This window comes from Macadamia integrifolia, chromosome 3 (genome assembly GCF_013358625.1).
Source record: "Macadamia integrifolia cultivar HAES 741 chromosome 3, SCU_Mint_v3, whole genome shotgun sequence".
In the NCBI taxonomy this organism is placed as follows: domain Eukaryota; kingdom Viridiplantae; phylum Streptophyta; class Magnoliopsida; order Proteales; family Proteaceae; genus Macadamia; species Macadamia integrifolia.
In genome coordinates, this window is record NC_056559.1 from 9,650,916 (window position 1) to 9,669,607 (window position 18,692).

Here is an 18,692-nt window from a genome sequence, read left to right on the forward strand (position 1 = left end):
GGAGTGAGGGACAGAGCCAGACAGAGCAAAGTGAGCTAGAGATAGTTCCTTAACCCTTAAGGACTCAATACTTCAATAGGTTAAATTATATATTATTGACACGTGGATCTTCTCCACTTCCATCTTACTTACCCCCTACTATAATGAATGTTGAGTACCACCATTATTTTGCTTCCGGTATTTTTATTTTTTATCAAATCGTTATCAAGTGGTATCAGAGTAACAAATTTATTGTATGAGAACTCAATCAATCTGTCTTCAAGGATGCAATCCAAGAAGATTTTAACAACTCTCACATGGAATCAAAGATGGGAAAATCTTAATAACTCTTGTGTGGAAGAGAATGTTGAAATTTTATATGACTAGTTTTTGACGATGAATTTTACATAAAAGATTTTCTTTAATTAATTTAATGCTCAATTAATGAACCAATAATTAAAAGAACCTAGATACTTGCATTCATGTATTGAGATACATGTCCAAAGTCCTCTTAGTCTTTGGATCACTAATTGAACATCTAGTTAATTGGAGAAGAACCAAATTCGAATTCTATCCAAGTGGCCAAAGCACTAACATGCATGAATTTAAGGAACGATATTGGTATCGATATCTATCAATACTGATCTAATATCGATTCGTATTGGATTGGATCAACTCAATGTGTCGATCGATTTTGTCTTTACTTTTTTTTTTCAGTACTAATTTTTTAGTATTTTATCCTGAAATAATGGAAATAATCGTTCCGGATCAATGAGAGATGAGGCCGATAGGACATCCCTGACAGGTTGAGCAATAGAGGAAATCCTGTCTCAATCCCCTTGTGATGTGGCAACCATGTGTGGGGAGCTCTATCAACCTATTCGTAAGGTACTACGATTTTGTTCAATGAGAGAGAGAGAGAGAATTGGCGGTACGCGTACAGCTACGGTCTATGGGCGGGGTCAGAATCTACTTTGATGGCAGCTTCATTTAGTGCGGTGCAACAAGACAAAAGAGTAGAGAGAGAAAGAGAGAGATGCTGCCTGAGATAGCGACTAGAAAGAGGTAGAGAGAAAAAGAGTTACAGAGAAGTCGGTCACTGGTGGGGTCATAGTGGGGCCTAAGTATAGAGACAGTTGTCCATCACGTGATGGCTTTGTGGTGGGAGATGATTTGGGGTTCTCACTCTGTTGCTACGCTATAGGTTATTATTATATGGCGTTTGGTTAGTTATATGTATATCCAATTTGATTTGATTATAAACGTTTGATTTTGATATAGTAGTCGCTGTGATCATCCTTTAACACGTGATGCCATGTTCTTAAGAGAATGTATGAGTTGACACCACACGTGTTGTTGGATTTTTAGTTTTTTCCCCATTTTTTGCATGGGACCACTACTAATACTCTGCTAATTTACGTTAGGCAATGGAATGGCTTGACATGATTAACGTGGTCTGCTTTACCTCATTCTATTTTCATTCTTCTCCTTAATAATTTATTAGGACAAACATTCTGTGAGCAGCGTGGGGGAGTACATCAATGAGATGCAATGAAATAATTTCGTATATAGGTTATAAGTGATGGATATAATTTATTCTTGAAAATTAGTGATTAAAGAGACGGTGTCTAAGTACTTATAAATCTCTACATCGAGCTTATGTCAACACTTCTATGAATCTATTCTCTCAATCCTATGAAAAAAGACATATTTGTCCTTGGGGAGGCGAGAAGAGAGAGATAGAAACTAAGAGAACTGACATACTGGTACTATAGGAAAGACAGCCACTTGGTCCACTTCCTATATCTAATTCATCATTTTAATGAAGAAAAAAGTATCAAAGTTTTTTCACCCATGGTGAGGAGGACTTGATCATCATCAATCTCTTCTATTGATCCGGCTGCATTAGAGATAGGGAGAAGCACAATCCATCTTCTAATTAATATTTGGGAGAGGGGACCATTGTCAGGCTACGTGGTCCTCATGATATTTTATGGGAAGCATTCAACAGGGTGAGAATTTCCATTTAATAGGGGACAAAGTGGTCATTATGCCTTTCATGTGTTTGACATAGGCGCCACACAACCTGATAACCTTCTTTTTCCCTTAATATTTAGATTTAAGGAAGAATGTTCCTTGCCAGGTTATAGCCTCCCAGCCTCTCTCTCTCTCTCTCTCTCTCTCTCTCCATGTTAATGTAATCATCAAAATATTTTAGTTTTCGGTAGAAGATGAATGACCTAAAAAATCAAAATTTAAAATCTTTGGAGGAGGGGGGGCAATGGGTTGGTAGGAAGTCCTTGCCCCATCACCACCGCTCAAGCCGACTAGTTGTGGATTCAAGTGGGCATGCTCCACTATCGTTTGTTGGTCGTACGAAAGCGTTACTTACCATATGGAGGCTTCCGCCTGGAGTCTATGACCACTACCATGGAACATTCTTTTTTATTTACCAAAAAAAAAAAAAAAAAGAGTAGGGGCGAGAGAGTGTTTGATATATTATGTTTAGGATTAATGACCTTTACCAATACATAGACTACTATGTACATGGGAAGTAAATACACAAAAATAAAACATCTGTGATTTATACAGAGATGCCCTGTGAGTGTCATGAGAAAGGTTGTATTAATATCACTAACATACGTATGAGTTCTGAAACAAAGCGACTGAGCCATTACGTTCCACACCACAGCTTTGCTTCTCAGCTGTTTGTTACTTATGTCTCTTAGACAATGGACACATTTTAATTGGAAGATAGAACCCTCTCCTTCTCCTTGTCATTTCCCTTTCACAACTTTCTCCTTCCTCCTCCTCCTAGTACTGTGAACACTTCAAGACATGAATCATTACATTAATATGAGAGAGAGAGAGAGAGAGAGAGAGAGAGAGAGAGAGAGAGAGAGAGAGAGATTTCATTGCTAAGTAGGTACAAGCCTTCTCTGCCTTAGTCACATTGCAACTTCTAGACACTTATAATCCATTTTCCCTTTTTCATACAAAATTTGGTTGATGTTTATGTATGCTTCATAATTTTAATTTGGACAACTTAGGGACTAAACGACACAAGGAAAATCTTAGTAGGAATGATTCCTCATGTAATAATTTGATCTCTAAGACTTAACCAAATTTATGACCCTACCAAGTTCCTCCATGACAAATATATATTGAGGTCATAAATGTAGACAGCCTTACTTCACTTCAGTAGGTCATAAAAGAAAAAGAAAAAATAAAAATATTTTTGTAATTGAAATCATAGCCATGAAGGGGATAATTTTTTTTTTTTTTTTTTAAAGATTTAAGATATATAGTATTATGATCGCATATCAGTTTATGGAGGTTGATCCCACATCGGTTTCCTATGGGAATTGATGTGGGTCGATATGATTTTGGGTCTCCTCACCTTGTAAGCCATTTTATGGGGTTGAGTTCTTTCAGGACCGTATCAGTGGTATCAGAGGAATCGATCATCAACCCAACTCGCATGTGAAAGGGATAATCTAATGCCAGAGTAAGAATCGCCAGGAAAGGGCCACCTGATCCGGGGGCTAACATATAGTTATCTGGCGTTGTCTTGGATGGTATTATCAGCAAAGGCCCCCAATGGGTAAAGAAGAGAAAGAAAAATTTATATAAAGAAGAGGGTAAAACTTGGTGTAATCAAGCACGGTTATCACCATCTTCTGTAGCGCACGGGACAAAAACTATTGTATTAATATAAAATAAAATATTTATAATTTTTTTTACCTAAAAGACCTCTTATTGTACAGAAATTCAATGCAACCATGATTATATCGAATAAAACGAAAAGATACTGTGAAAAGACATACTTGAAGTAGACAATGTGGGAATCTTTTTTCCCAAAAGAAAATCTTGAGTAACATATGTTAGAAATATAAAGTCTAATAAGGTTGGCTGGTTAGGTAAAGGTTCTCTCCAGAGAAATTTTCCACATACGTATTGCCGCCTCCCTTGTTATGTTTCAAGACTGAATGAACCATAGGAGGCCATGTATAAAGCTAACCTATAGATCAAACAGTCCCAAACACCAAGAAAGAGAGAAACAATATTTAAAAAGACAGAAGGAATGAAAGAATGAACAGACTAAATAAACCACCAATCAATACTATATATTAAACTAAATCATACATATAATAAGGGATTATGTTATACCAAGTGGTTTAATGAAGATAAAGAACCTTCAAATTGTCTCACAAAGAGAAGGAATATGCCCAAAATCTCTCTCTCTCTCTCTCTCTCTCTCTCTGGTGGTGTGTGGAACACTAGAATTGGAAAAGACAAAGATATGGGAATTTCTTACTAACAAAAAAATAATAATAAAATTGAGAAAAAAATGTTAGGTACATCGTTAAGGTATACCTAGCATGTGTCATCCTCTCTCCTCTCCTATTGGTAAAGAACTTCTTGTTGTAAAATCAATTATCAAATATTAAAGAAGGAAAGCCAATTGCTATGGGCCATGAAACAATAGAGAGTAGGGATTGAACTTCTTCTGCTCTACCTGAATGAGCACCACCTTGGATTGGACCACTTGTTGATGATGACAGGCACTTGACAACAATTTTATATGCATGCAATGTTTAATCCCTATCTTGTATGTTTTTGCATTAATATTAATAAGTGAGAAGTTTATTTGAACAAGCCGCATAACGAGTCACATCAATGAAAGTAACAAAAAATTGTTTCACATAAAAGAAGGAAAGAAGTAAAGAATAGACATGCTTTCAGCAGGAGATGGAATATTTCACACCAAGCTAAGCCAACAAGAGCGCAGGAGAGGGGGCCGTGTTATTCGTATAGGGATTCACATGCCATAGAGGAGAAAGAGTGTCAAAGAATGTGAGAAAACTCATAATACTAATATCAAAGCATTCATTAAACCTAATTATTTTTAGGTTGTTTCAACTCCGGCCCTTGGATTTGGATTTTTTTTTTTTTCTTAATGTAACCCTTAAATAAATCATGAATAAGACAGGGGGTACATTGGTGATAGGTTTTCACCTGGCAAAAACACAGGTACTGTGCTGTCAATAGTGCGGTTAGGTCAGTGGAGGGTGTTTTGGTAATTACATATGGCTTTATATTGTACTATTGACCTTCAGATTCCCCTATTTTGGGTGGTGACACGTCGAACAATGGTTAGTGGATAGTGGGCAAAGGGCACCTCAGCCAGATTCCTTGTTACCCAAGAAGGAAGACAGCTCCACCTACTATGATCAACAATTGGGTGGTCCAGATCCTCTAGTTTTATAGGTATTGGATGATGATCTCTCTCTCTCTCTCTCTCTCTGTGTACCAAAGCTTTGGGCAGTGGTGGGGTCCAGTTTAGGAGTGACTGATGGAAGAAGAAGGGAGATGGAGTAAGGAAGAAGCAAAGAATAATTAAGTCTCCTAAGTTATATTATTAATAAGAAACAACTTGTATTAGTTGTATATTTAATCCTCATTAATTAACTAATAAATTAATTTATTAAATTTTAATAATAATAAGTGAAAGCTTTATGTCACGTTGGTGGTGGACGTATGTTCCATCTTCATGCACCCACCCACTAAAACCATTGACTGACGAGACCTTCCCATGCATTCTCTCTCTAGATCTCTCTCTCTCTCATCAGTTTTACCTTTTTTACTTTCCTTAACGCTGAAGAAGGATTTGAGAAGTTGCAGTACAGTAATTAAAAGTGATTGACTGATTGATCTCTGTTTGCTCATGCACTAAGGCACAATGAACGTACGTACTAAACATTCTTAGTATCCAAACAACTTTTTTTTAAGGTTCGTGGGCAAGCAGAGGCAGATAACGACCCTAGCTACTAACCTACTTCGCTTATCATTTGAGAGTGTTGATAGAGACACCCAAATGAAGCCGACAGCCTCCCCCAAGCATATCTCAGTCTTCTTTTTATCTTCTAGAGAAAGAAAGGTTGTTTTGGGGAGGGAGAAACCCTTTTAAGAGGGTAATGTGTTGGGAGAGATTGAAATTAAGATAAGAGGAACTAACTTTTTTTTAATTACTCTCTTGCCCATTGTTTTAAGGCTAATAATAATAATAATAATAATAATAATAATAATAATAGTAATTAGGAAGATTCCCGTATGGAGCTTTAAGGGTTATGGTACAAACAGATTCTTGATTCTTTTATATAGAGAGAAGACAAACATCTTCTTCAATCGTGGGGGGTCCAATGGTGAAGAAGGGTATATAAAGAAGTAAAAGATACGGGTGTTACCTATGTGCATATAAAGTAGTAAAAGATACAAGTGTTAGCACTTGAAACCTATGGACAGAGATTGTCAATTGGTTGGGCCGAGCCGATCTTAGTTGGGCCTAGTTGGGCCGGTCTCGAGTCTGTACCTTTGCATTGTGACCTGCTTATTTAAGGAATGAGTTGGTCTTGATTGGGTTCCGAACTTCTACTAATCGGGCCTTGAACAGGCTAATGAATTATTAAAGCTTTAAACGGGCTTTAATTGTCTTAAATTTCAGAAATTTTAAGATATTTATCAAACTACCAAAATTTAGAAAATATTTTACACTTAATTACATTCAATAATTGATAAAAATATCAATATATACCTTATTTTATCACACACACACACACACACACACATATAAACGGTCGGGTTAAACAAATTGTCGAGCTGAGCTGGGCTTGTAATCGATCGAGCACCACCAAGCTTATACCATGCATCAAGAATGATTGATTACAAATGGGCCAGGGCACAGATTGACACCCCTATGTAGGGGTATCAATCAATTGGACCTAACTGTGATCAAGTCATTTAAGTAATCAGTCCTCATATGTTAGGCATTGTCTCATTTATGAAAGGTCGGCCAAGTAACGATATTTTCTAATGGCTGTCAAAGAGTTTTTATGGTCATTGTGCTTAGCAATTTGAATAGTATAACTGGCCGGATCATGTTTGGGACAATCTTAAGCTATGGCTTAAGGTATGGTGTGCCTAAGTTGTCTCACATGGACAAGGTATTATACAGGATCCAATTTAGATGTGTGAGATTATAAATTATGTTGCTAATAATGGTTTTCTTTATATTTGCTTCTTCTCCTCGAACAACTAATTCATTTTAAGGTTCAGCTTAAATTTATCTCAACTTTATTCATTTCTTTTATAATTTAAATGATGAAATTTATTCGTATGATCATTTCCTTGTCAATTTCATACTTGCATTATTCCTAGATTTTATAATTTAAATATGGGTCTTTAACTGAATTTTTTTTTATATAGGAAGAAAGAAATAATTAATACTTTAAAAATGAATGTACATCTAAATGTTCATCTAAGTGAGCACTAGAGATGGCCAAGTTTGTTTTCTTGTTCATAATTACATAAGCCAAATGTTTTAGAAGAAGGACAACTTGTTAGTAAGCCTAAGCCAAAAGATTGTTAGAAGTAAGAGATCATAGACATCTAAAAAATTTGGAACCACGCTCCAAGGCCACAAAGTGGTAAATTGGTTAAAAAAAAATTGTTCCAACTCCTCCGAATTGCTCCATACTTTCACAATGCTCCATCCTTCCAATTTTGCTTGCTTTAATCCATATAGAAAACTTATAGTGCTAGCTTCAATATTTCCTGCCATCAAATAGTTGGCAGTCAATGAGACATATTTTCCTTTATTAATGATGCAATTGGCCCATTTAGAAATATTATTGCGAGTGTTTGAGATAGTAACACAAATCATAATGGTGATATTAAGGTCGGGGAGCCAAAGTAATACAGGATCAGGTTGCTGAAGGATCACTTGGAGCAGTTGAGTTGGTTGGCAGTGTTGCTCAATCCATTGTTTCATAGGGATAAGGATGGAACAGGGTTGGTTTATCATTAGTAAATGAGATTTTACTTCTATATGTCCATAAAAATAGCATATAATAAAGAAAATAGTAAAAAAAATTACTTAGATTATTATCAAGAATGGTCTTTAACTCAGTTGGAAGAGTACTTGTGGTATGGGAAATAGTTCAATACCTCAAGATGATGATAGTTTGAATCCACCAAGTTCTTTATCTGTATTTTCATTTTGACCTTATTAGTAGCATGAGAATATCTTGCTTTTAAATAGAAAAAATAGAACAATTTTTTAAAAGATTTCTTTAATATAAGTGATTGGCTTTTTGTAGTTAATAAGCGTGATTCTAAATTCAGTTGCTACTACACGTACAACAATTTTGAATATTGTGTGTTTATATCAATATTTAGCTGCTACACCTAAAACAATTTAGAACATTTGGAGGAGGAGAGATATAAACACACAATATTTTAAATTCAGCTGCCTAGGTATTTGGATAAGTGGGGTGAGAAACTTATTAGAGAAGGTCATTTAATGCAATAATTGTTATCTACTGATGTAGCAATTAATTTTTCCCACGCTTAACTTTCTCACCCTATTCACTTTCAAGGTCCTTCATGAAAAAGTGATTGTGTTTATATCTATCCTCCTCCTATTTCCTCTTTTTCCCATAGAATTCTATCTCACCTCAATTTCCTCTATTCCCTATAAAGGTGACTCCATTAAAAATTATGTATTCTATTAATTCCTTTCCTCTTCTTTCCTTGTCAACCCATCCCACAACATGCGGGATCCACCCTCAATAGTTCCTAAGCCTAGTGAAAAGTTTTCTTTTCTGAAAAACTATACTTCACTCTTCTGAAAAACAACTCTTCAATTTCAACAACCAATCAAGACAAAATGGGCTGACCCTCACATGGGCTGGAGACATGGATCAACAATGCCCAACCCCATCTGGGTATTTGTAGATAATATTTGTGGGCTTAGAAAAAAAAAAAGGAAGAAGAAGAAGAAGAAGACGACCCAGAACAGAGAAACATAGGGGAATGTGCTTCTTTCCTTCTTTCTTTCTTGTTAGTGTTTCTGCTGCTTTGTATTACTGGTTAACGACTTAAGGTGGGGGGAAGTTCAAGCTTTCTTGTGTGTTCTCATCCCTTCTAAAAGCACATGTTCATAGGTGGTGGACAGGCCATTCATTCTTTGGGCTAGGCCTAGCGCCAAAGGCCCGCTCTTTAAAAGAATACTTGATGTTTGTATTTTATCATGGACCAAGGCCTCAAGGGCAGGGATGTAAACGGACCGGATTACAGATTAGATCCAGATATTTTCTCATCAGATACGGATAACTATAAATGGATATCAATGCAAAGCAAATCAAATTTGAATTTTTGACTATCCATTTACATCTCTAAGTTGTGTAATCCAGACCTTCCTCCCCCAATGAATATAATTTTCTTTTAATCCATCTTTCGAAGTTGTCTTAGCTCTTTTCCTGATTTTATAGAACTTGACTAAATTGCAAGAACCCTCAAAATTATTAATTGATTCTCTAATCGAATCGGATAATTCGAATTTGGATCCGATACCCTTTAATCAGATATAGATACCCCCTAAAAGGATACGGACGCAAACCAAATTCGGATTTTGACTATCCGTTTACATCCCTACTATTCTTGGGCCTTTAGTGGTTGGATGAAAATTATAAGGAATATAGATGTCATTGGAATATGTATAAGCTAGTGCAACTTGTTGGAGGTCCAACCCAAAATCTTAAGGCATTAAGTAAAACTAGCTCCTCGAGTATATTAAGGCACCAAGGATTTGAACATACCAATGTGAGACTATAGCTTTATCTCCCAACATACCGATAAAGGGCTTGAACTAATTGTAACAAGGTCTTCGATAAAATCCATTTGTCTTTAGATAGTGAGTTTACGGAATGCCAAGTCAGAAATTGGTCACCCTATAAGAAACGAGAGGATCCATGTTGGCAACACCCACGCGGATCAAGATTTTGCTGACATGGTACGACTAGATAATCTAATCACATGACATCTCTCTCTCTCTCTCTCTCTCGTGTCCAGTTGAGCCCACAATTATGAAAGTCCCACGCTGCATCATATCTCTTTGGGCGTTGAGCCCAGGCCCCAGTGTGGCCCATCAACAATAATATCTCTCTCTACTGTTCCGACAAAAGTTAATCCAAGGAAGAAAAGCAAAATCAAATATCAGAAGGAAATCCGAAACACAAAATCTGATTGGGTGGAAGAAGCTGATGTGTAGCTTCTGGCTATAATTTCCTTATCCTCCCTACCCCACGGGCCCACCATATCCCTGATTGCAGAGCGACCTTCATACTCTCTCTCTCTCTATCCTTTTCCTTTATAAATACATAAATTCAATTAGCAGCTTGCCTCATTAGCTCATCTCACTCACCCTTTCAAGGTCTACACAAGTTCTGATAGTCTCTCAGGTTTCTGAGTACAACCCATGGCTCTCCAGGCAGCTTCTTTCCTCCCCTCTGCTTTTTCCATTCACAAAGAGGTCTGCTAACTACTTCCTAGTCTCTTTTCTATACCCTTTTAAAGTTTTATGTTTAATTCTTCTTTTGAATTCTACTAATGCATCTGGGTTCTTTTGTTCTTTTTTTGAATGTTTGCAGGGCAAGTCTAATGCATCTCTGAAGGACACGGGTTTCTTTGGGGTTTCACTTTCTGACCATCTCAAATCTAATTTCAAACTTCAAGCCATAAGATCAAAGGTACCACATTTCAATTTCTCTTATGATTTCTTGTCCTTGTATCCTGTACCTATTGCTTCTGGCTTCAGAACTTAAGAGGTTTAAATCCCCAAATTGGGAACAGACTCAACAGTAGAATGTGCTAGGTGGAACTTCTTTCTAGCCGATGGGAATCTTCAAGTGTTAAGGAACAGGGGTTTTAAATTTAAAAGAAAAAAAAAAAAATTGGGTATGAAAGAGCAATTCATATATCTGAAGTGACCACCATCATATGAGATAATTCTGTTATTGAAATTTTAGATAATCCATTAAAGGGGGGAAAAGTGGGTGAATTCAGACTTTGGAATGGGTCATAGTTGTGGGGATAGATGATGAACAAATTGTGTTGCAAATAGAAATAACAAGTATGGAAGCCTACCCCATCAGAAGTAGAGAATTGATGAATGTGATAAGAACAGAATGGCTGTTTAATTCTCAGGCGTTAGAGCTTAAATATGCCTAGAGCTTGCAACACTAGTTTGAGAATGTTGAAGTACTGCCTGATTGTGTTATTTGCATCACTTAGCTTTGATTTATCTATTCATGATGTCAATGGGCTTAACTTACAGAGGGAATTCAATCAAAAGAAGAAATCAGTTGGAGCTGTCAGAGCTGAGACAGCAGTTACTACTCCAACAATTAATAGGGCCACACCAGAAGGGAAGAAAACCCTGCGAAAGGGGAGTGTGATAGTCACTGGAGCCTCATCAGGTTTGGGCCTCGCCACGGCCAAGTCTTTGGTAGAAACAGGGAAATGGCATGTAATTATGGCCTGCAGGGACTTCCTCAAGGCTGAGAGAGCTGCAAAATCAGCCGGCATTCCTAAGGAGAATTACACCATCATGCACCTGGATCTTGCCTCTCTTGATAGTGTAAGGCAGTTTGTTGATAACTTCAGGAGATCAGGAAGGCCACTTGACGTACTGGTCTGCAATGCGGCTGTCTACTTACCCACTGCGAAGGAGCCTACATTCACTGCGGAAGGCTTTGAGCTCAGTGTTGGGACTAACCATCTTGGACACTTCCTCCTATCTCGGTTGCTGTTGGATGACCTGAAGCAATCAGATTACCCATCAAAGCGTCTCATAATTGTTGGTTCAATTACAGGTACTAGCTTTCACAGTGCTCCTGACACCATGTTCACTACTTTTTCACCTAAAAGCTCGAACTTGTAGGGATGGGCTGCTTAAATTATACATCAACCTAAGGACCCGATAAGACATCCATAGTTAAAAAGTTGAAATACAGAGATACTGATTGTGGTTTCTACTTCATTGTGAGTTTAGGAAACACAAACACCTTGGCTGGGAATGTACCTCCTAAGGCTAACCTTGGGGACCTCAGGGGACTAGCTGGAGGTTTGACTGGCCTCAATAGCTCAGCGATGATTGACGGAGCAGATTTCGATGGGGCCAAAGCCTACAAGGACAGCAAGGTCTGCAACATGCTTACAATGCAGGAGTTCCACAGACGTTTCCATGAGGAGACCGGCATTACCTTTGCATCACTCTACCCTGGTTGCATTGCAACAACAGGCTTGTTTAGGGAACACATTCCCTTGTTTAGGCTTCTCTTCCCTCCCTTCCAGAAGTACATCACAAAAGGCTATGTCTCCGAAGAGGAAGCTGGGAAGAGACTTGCACAGGTCAGTCAAAGATCTGGAGTCACAGTAACAATCATAAATTCAATAATATCAATCTTACTTTGTTATGGTATTGCAAGAAGGTAAGCAAACTCATTTTTTGGTTTTTTTTTCTGTTCAGGTTGTGAGTGACCCAAGCCTGACCAAGTCAGGAGTGTACTGGAGCTGGAACAAGGACTCAGCTTCCTTTGAGAACCAGCTCTCCCAAGAAGCAAGTGATGTAGAGAAGGCACGGAAGGTGTGGGAGGTCAGTGAGAAGCTTGTTGGTTTGGCTTGAATGAACATCTGGGGTTGACAGATCTTAACCTTGGAAGGGCGATCTAGAAACATTAGCTCCAGATGATTATGCTCACCATGAATCTCTGTGCTTTTGTATGCAAATTTCCTCTTTGTAGAAGTAGAAAGTTTTGAATTCCCTGGAGACAATAAAATCACTCGGTTCCTTCTACAAAAGTTTAACAGTCTTTGTCAGCTTGAACTATAAAGCGGTATTAACTCCATAATTATGTGTGGATTTTATAATATAGAGGGTGGTTGAGATCCTAGGTGTCACTATGCCGAGTGAAACAATTAAGTTCACTATGACTTTTTTGCCCTCACAAATGCATTTGTTGAGTTGCAATAAAAGGGTAGTTACTTGTAAATTCACTTTCTACATATCTTTTTCCATATAAGAATATGTTGAATCATGAAAACATTTGAATATTTATAGACTTAAAAAACACAGTTATTTGGATGTTTGGGCATTCTGAAAATGTAAATGTTAAATTTTGTAGTTTGGATAGCCCATAAAAATTAATCAAAATACATGCAAGTAGAATCTGATATACTGGGATGAAGTTTGGAACAAAAAGATTGTATAGAATAGAAAAAGAAGGAAAAAATAATCTAACATGAGCTAGATTTTTTTTGGGTTGGGTTGGGTTGGGTGGGGTGGGGAGGTTAGAGAGGAAGCATTGGTGCATTGATGCCCATAATCATTCATCCAAGATAAATGATGGAAAATTTTCCCCTCTTGGATGGTTCCTCTTCAACTTTTTTTTTTTAATATGATTTTGAGGAACTAAGGAGAGAGAGAGAGAGAGAGAGGTTTACTGATCCCAAGTTCTGTAACAGGCACATACAAGTACCAAAAGATTGCAAGGCAAAAAAAATTAAGAGTGGCAATGAAAGATCTTACATATGGAGAGGTTTTTTTCCCACAATTAAAAGTGTGATTTTAACTTTCTCCCTACGTACAGAAGAGTGGAAAAACAGGAAAGGGACATGGAGATAGATAGAGAGATCCCCATGTTACTGTGTGACTTAAGGATTACTTAACATAGGAGATGAAAGATTTTCATTAGCTTCTTTTTTGCTATATGGAGATTCTTGGCAAGAGGGAAGGAACAGGTTAGTTATTGAGCCATTGAGGGATATGGTGGTGAATTGAAACATCCAAATCTTATAATTATCGCGAAATGCATATAGTTTGAATTATTTAGAAATATTTATGCTGAACTTTATTATTATTATGAGTGTTAATTTTGACTCTTATGATATCTAGAATGACATGATTTTAAGAGACCCACAAAGTAGATTCTTACAATTCTGACACCCTCAATTTCAATTCCCATGGCTCCAATACACTTGATCCATATGCAACCTTAATGAAACGTTTTTGGAACTTATGATTCATTATATGCACATGGGCTGCTCTGGAACCTTGGCTTCTCAAGCTTTCTATCTCTGGTTTCGAATGTATGATCTGTGGCTTGGGAGGGATAATGGAGATGGACAAAGAAATTTGTATTGTAAATAACATGCTCGAAGAAGAAATTTCATATTAAATTTGTCAAGTTTGATGTTTGCTAGTTTCAAGCTTTGTGTTACAGAAATCTGTGGTTTGAAGAAGCCAGGATGAATAATAAAAGCTTTCTTGCAAACCTACTGTTGTAGGTTTAAGAGCATCCCCAAGAACCCCAAGGGCTTGATTTAGCTTCAACATGGATTCCTTGGATTTCTTCAAGCTCTTGAATGAATCCGAGAGAATTTCTGTATGGAACCTGTTGTCGCACGATTCCACCACGTATGTTCCTACACAACACAGATTAAAAACTAGCACTATGGGAGCTCCAGGAAAGAGGCTCCAATGTCTAAATCAGGTTTTAGCTTAAAAGAAATATGAGACGTAGAGTACGTTGAGAGTCTTACTTTCCAAATTTGCTAAGTGGCCTTTATATAGACATTGGTGGTTCCTCTTATTGGCAAGGCTGTCCTTTTCGTGATCGACGTGGACTTTTTGCACATTGGTGAGCTCATCGTTTTCACCTGCTAAGCTGGCCAATCTCATAACTGTTAACTTAACCATAGTTAATCTCATAATGGTTAACTCAACTATCGTTAGTTAAATAACCGCCTAACCCATGTTTGGTTGAGTTAGATGGATATAGTTAAGCCCACAAGATGTTATAGACATCATCATCTTATGATGATGTGGACGCTCCACATCATGTGGGGAAGAGACGTGCAACTGAGATGTGGGCATACCAAGCATAGCAGGTGTGAATGGTCGGGGCAAAGTGGTTCATGCTGAAATTTATTATTACTGGCCCTTCATCATACCTTCTTGGCATATCATAGTCGGGTTATATACTGTCGATCAACTTGGTCGAGCTATCTACCTTAGACTAGTGATAGGTCGGAGTAATAGTGTTATATCAGAACCAATGATTGGGATTCTCCAATTGTGCCCACACATCTTTTACTGATGTCCATCTTCTTTCATCTAGCATGCTGGGAATATTGATCTTCTAGTCGACATAATAAATAATTTCAAACAATTCATCTAATGCTTGCAAGCTGCTACACATTAGATATTCATTGCGGGAAGATGGCATGGATTTGGCAAGCGTTCCTGAAAAGACCAAGATCGATACACATGAAACTCTATACTCATATTCAATTTTTACTCCAAAGGTGACATCTTTGCAACTCTCTATAAATTCTTTCCCTATAGCTTCTAATTCTTATGAAGGGGGCACATTCTGATTTAGAAGCAGGGTATTTAGCTATTAATTGGATGAGATGAGTTAGGTGGTTCCTCTTATATGTATTTGTCAATCTCATCATGTCTTTCATGGCCATTTTACTTATCCAAGTATTGAAACTGAAACTCATAGGTGATACTACAAAGCCATGTAGTCCTAGCACAATAGACATTTCAATATCCTTTTCGTTCAAAATGATACGTTTCAAGAATGTCTTGATAGCGTAAATTGGAAACATAATGAAGACTCTGTTAGAATCCAAAACCCTAATTAAAGAAACCACACAGAAAAACAAGAACACTAACCTAATAAAATCATTGAGGATTGATTTGTACCTTTCACTTAGTATGCTAAAGATGATTGATGCCATTCTTCGCCGTTTCCCTCTCTTGGTTGTGGATCTTCTACAACCGCTTAGACCTCATTGGTTCTCTCACTTTTGTGGTAAAGTGGAAAATAGTGAATAATGGCTATAGGAGCAAAAAACCTAATATTTATAATACTATATTGTATCCAAAATTTTAAACCACAATGGATTAAACTAGCATATTCCTAAACTTGAGAGTGGACCGAACCAGTTTATGCAACTTGATTCTTACTCATATAATCAATCCGAGTAATTAATTAAGCCCATAAATCCAACAGACTCTGCTACCTATTTACAACACGCATGGGAAGCATATAAGCACATCCATGATATATACTACATATGGATACTCTAAAGAATCTATAAGAGTAGGTCTTCAACTTTAGATATTCTAAATCTTGTGCTAGAGGAAACAATTTATGTGCCAAGGCAACAAAATGGTCAGGGTGGTTGAGCCAAGAAACCATCTATAGATGATGGAACAAGTTCCCACTGCAATGGTTAGAAATTAGGCCGCAATCACAATAGAACCGAACATCTGTATTCAGAAACATCACTACTGAACCTTATATTTTTTTGGGCAAATGATCTCAATTTGGCTTTTAATAATAACTACTGAAGGAAGGCACATAGTAAACTAGAAATGTGATGATGTAAAGTTTCACATAACAATGGCTGAAGATTGCATGTATAGTTTAGTACATGGAGCCTCACTAAAAGATTTCTTAATCCATCTGGACCCTTTGCATCATCTGTGGCTTTAGGCATCATAGATCTATAAGGAGCTCTGCAATCCTCTTTTAGGCCACTAAATGCTATAGTAGATGACCATATTAACAACCCCAAGGGGATAGCTGAGTTGGCATGGGACTTTCGTCTCAAGACATGAGGGTGTTTGGTGTTCTTCGTTGCTTTTTAGTGAAAGTTGAATGGTTCTCATTCAACCTCAATATAACCTGATTCATGTGATTGTGGGGTTAGTATGGGCCTGCGAGACTAGTCAAGCCAAAGGCTTGAATACCCGTTGCTAATCCAAAAAAAAAAAAAAAATGACCATAACAACAGAAGCAATACTAAGAGTCCGTTTGGTAACAATCTGGAGATGATCTTTTCTGTTCTTAGATTCCATTTTAGAACATAAATGGGGAAAAAAACATTTGGTAACGCCTCTTTCGTTTCTGTGCCCAAAAAATGAATTGGTTCAAAAAGTCATTCCAAGAGTGGAAATCACGGAACACCTTTTAGGCGTTACTTCGATTTTAAGATGAGGAAAATAGAAAAAAGAGCCCGTTCCCGATAAAAAACCTCAAAAGGCCTTTTTCATAAAACCTCCCGTCTCTCACGCAGCTCTCACCGCTCACTCCCGTCGCTCAGGCAGCTCTCTTAGGTATGTCTCTCTCTCGCTCTCAGGGTTCTGTTTTAGGAAAGATTTCAAAAACCAGGGCGAGAGGGGACAGTTGCAGGAGTACCTTGGTGTGGATTCTACGGGTGTTTCTGCGTTTTCTCTTTGTTTGGTTGGGTTCAGTCATTTGCATTTAACCCATATCATGTTTCTGGTGGTCAGATGGGAGGGGAGGAAGGAGAGATTGTTGGGTTTTACCTATTTCAAGTTATTATAGATGTTTTTCTCTTTATGACTCTTCTCATGTGCACAAATTGAATGTTCTTCTGACCTGTGATTGCTTTCAAGTAAATGTCCAAGATATGCTGATCTTATTGGAATCTTTAGGCTTCTTTTTATAGGCATAATTTTTAATTGTAACCCTGTGATTCTGTTATAGTGCAATGTATGGATCTCCAAGCATTCAAGCTTCCCAATTGCTTCCAGAAGTGCTTTTAGCTTATTGAAATCCAATCTCAGCTCCACAAGCGATGAACAGGACCCAATTGTATAAGGGAGTTCTTCAAGCTCATTCGTTTCCACATTCAATCTTTTCAAGTGAGTTAGATTTCCCAGTGTCGGTGGCAGTACAGTTAAGTTGTTTGAACTCAAATCCAGAACAATAAGATTTGTCAAGTTCCCAAAAGAAGCTGGTAGAGATCTTAACCTGTTTCCATGTAAGTCTAGCTCAGTCAAGTTGACAAGTTCCCCAAATGATTCCGGAAGGTTTATCAATTGATTTGAGTGGATGTCAAGCTTTGTCAATGCCTTGAGGCCACCAAAGCTTGATGGAAGAGCCATGATCCGGTTCTCAGATAAGTTCAACTCAGTGATAACTAATAATTTCCCAATTGACACAGGAAGCCATTCAACCTGCTCCATTAACTTTCCTCCCAGGTCAAGAACTTCAGTTCCAGTTTTAGCAGAGGTTTCAATTAAGCCTGCAACCTTCATTAGACTTAATTTCTCTATATCTCCTTCACCAATAAAAATACCCCAAATTACATTTAGACCTAAAATACAATGAGATAACACAGAGGATACATCAATTTCAGGTTGGTTCAAAGAACCTCCCCATTTCATTAAAAGGGTTTCAAATATTAATTGAGATTTAACTAAATTGAGCTTCAATTGCTCTTTTGAGTAACAAAACAGACAAATCCATTGAAGAATCACTGACCTTATCCTCAAACAAAAGAAAGCATAATAAAGATGAAAAACTGGTAGACTAAAATCCATTATAAAAATAATTTCTTTTGGCATTTAGGGAAATCTGCAAGGTTAGAAGGGAATAAATTTTTTTTTTTAAACCATGAAACCATGTATTTTTATATTAATTTCATTTCAATATGGTCATTAATGGCGTTTGTGTAAATATTGAAATGAAAAAAACGTACCAGAGAATAATTCTTACCAAACGCCATTTCACTCTAGAACTATCCTCAGAACAGTTTCGGAACAAGTTTACCAAACGTCCAAACAGAGTCAAAAAATCATCTTTTAATGAGGTAACACAAATAGATGATTTTTTCGAAGAACGACGTTCTCAGAATGAAATTGTTACCAAACAGGCTCTAAGAGGAGACCTATCATAATATTTAGTCTTGTCTTATATGCGTCAAGTAGGTAACATGGTAACATCTAACCATGTTTGATGGTGTCCCACCCCACCCCACCCCACCCCACC

General features: G+C 37.3%; 2 protein-coding genes across 2 annotated transcripts; one reads left to right on the forward strand and one right to left on the reverse strand.

The window, feature by feature from the left end:
• Positions 1 to 10,191: 10,191 nt before the first annotated feature.
• LOC122074747 (protochlorophyllide reductase, chloroplastic) lies at positions 10,192 to 12,681 on the forward strand. The gene is made up of 5 exons (XM_042639702.1): positions 10,192 to 10,351; positions 10,470 to 10,568; positions 11,156 to 11,693; positions 11,873 to 12,231; positions 12,350 to 12,681. The coding sequence occupies exons 1-5, from the start codon at positions 10,298 to 10,300 to the stop codon at positions 12,503 to 12,505; spliced, it is 1,206 nt and encodes a 401-aa protein (XP_042495636.1). The 5' UTR covers positions 10,192 to 10,297; the 3' UTR covers positions 12,506 to 12,681.
• Positions 12,682 to 14,062: 1,381 nt separating this feature from the next.
• Positions 14,063 to 18,218, reverse strand: LOC122074143 (plant intracellular Ras-group-related LRR protein 5-like). Its single transcript, XM_042639009.1, has 3 exons — positions 17,298 to 18,218; positions 14,422 to 14,546; positions 14,063 to 14,304 (listed from the first exon to the last, which is right to left on the reverse strand). Exons 1-3 carry the CDS (start codon positions 18,086 to 18,088, stop codon positions 14,063 to 14,065), a joined length of 1,158 nt encoding a protein of 385 aa, XP_042494943.1. The 5' UTR covers positions 18,089 to 18,218.
• Positions 18,219 to 18,692: the final 474 nt, after the last annotated feature.

Bases quoted from the DNA above. Each gene is read 5' to 3' on its own strand.
- LOC122074747 (XM_042639702.1), top strand. From the start codon at position 10,298: ATGGCTCTCCAGGCAGCTTCTTTCCTCCCCTCTGCTTTTTCCATTCAC. The intron at 10,352-10,469 runs GTCTGCTAACTA...GAATGTTTGCAG, and splicing joins CTTTTTCCATTCACAAAGAG to GGCAAGTCTAATGCATCTCT. The intron at 11,694-11,872 runs GTACTAGCTTTC...TTGTGAGTTTAG, and splicing joins AATTGTTGGTTCAATTACAG to GAAACACAAACACCTTGGCT.
- LOC122074143 (XM_042639009.1), bottom strand. From the start codon at position 18,088: ATGAAATGGGGAGGTTCTTTGAACCAACCTGAAATTGATGTATCCTCT. The intron at 14,547-17,297 runs GTCAGAAGAACA...GAGATTGGCCAG, and splicing joins TTACTTGAAAGCAATCACAG to CTTAGCAGGTGAAAACGATG. The intron at 14,305-14,421 runs GTAAGACTCTCA...TGTGTTGTGTAG, and splicing joins CCACTTAGCAAATTTGGAAA to GAACATACGTGGTGGAATCG.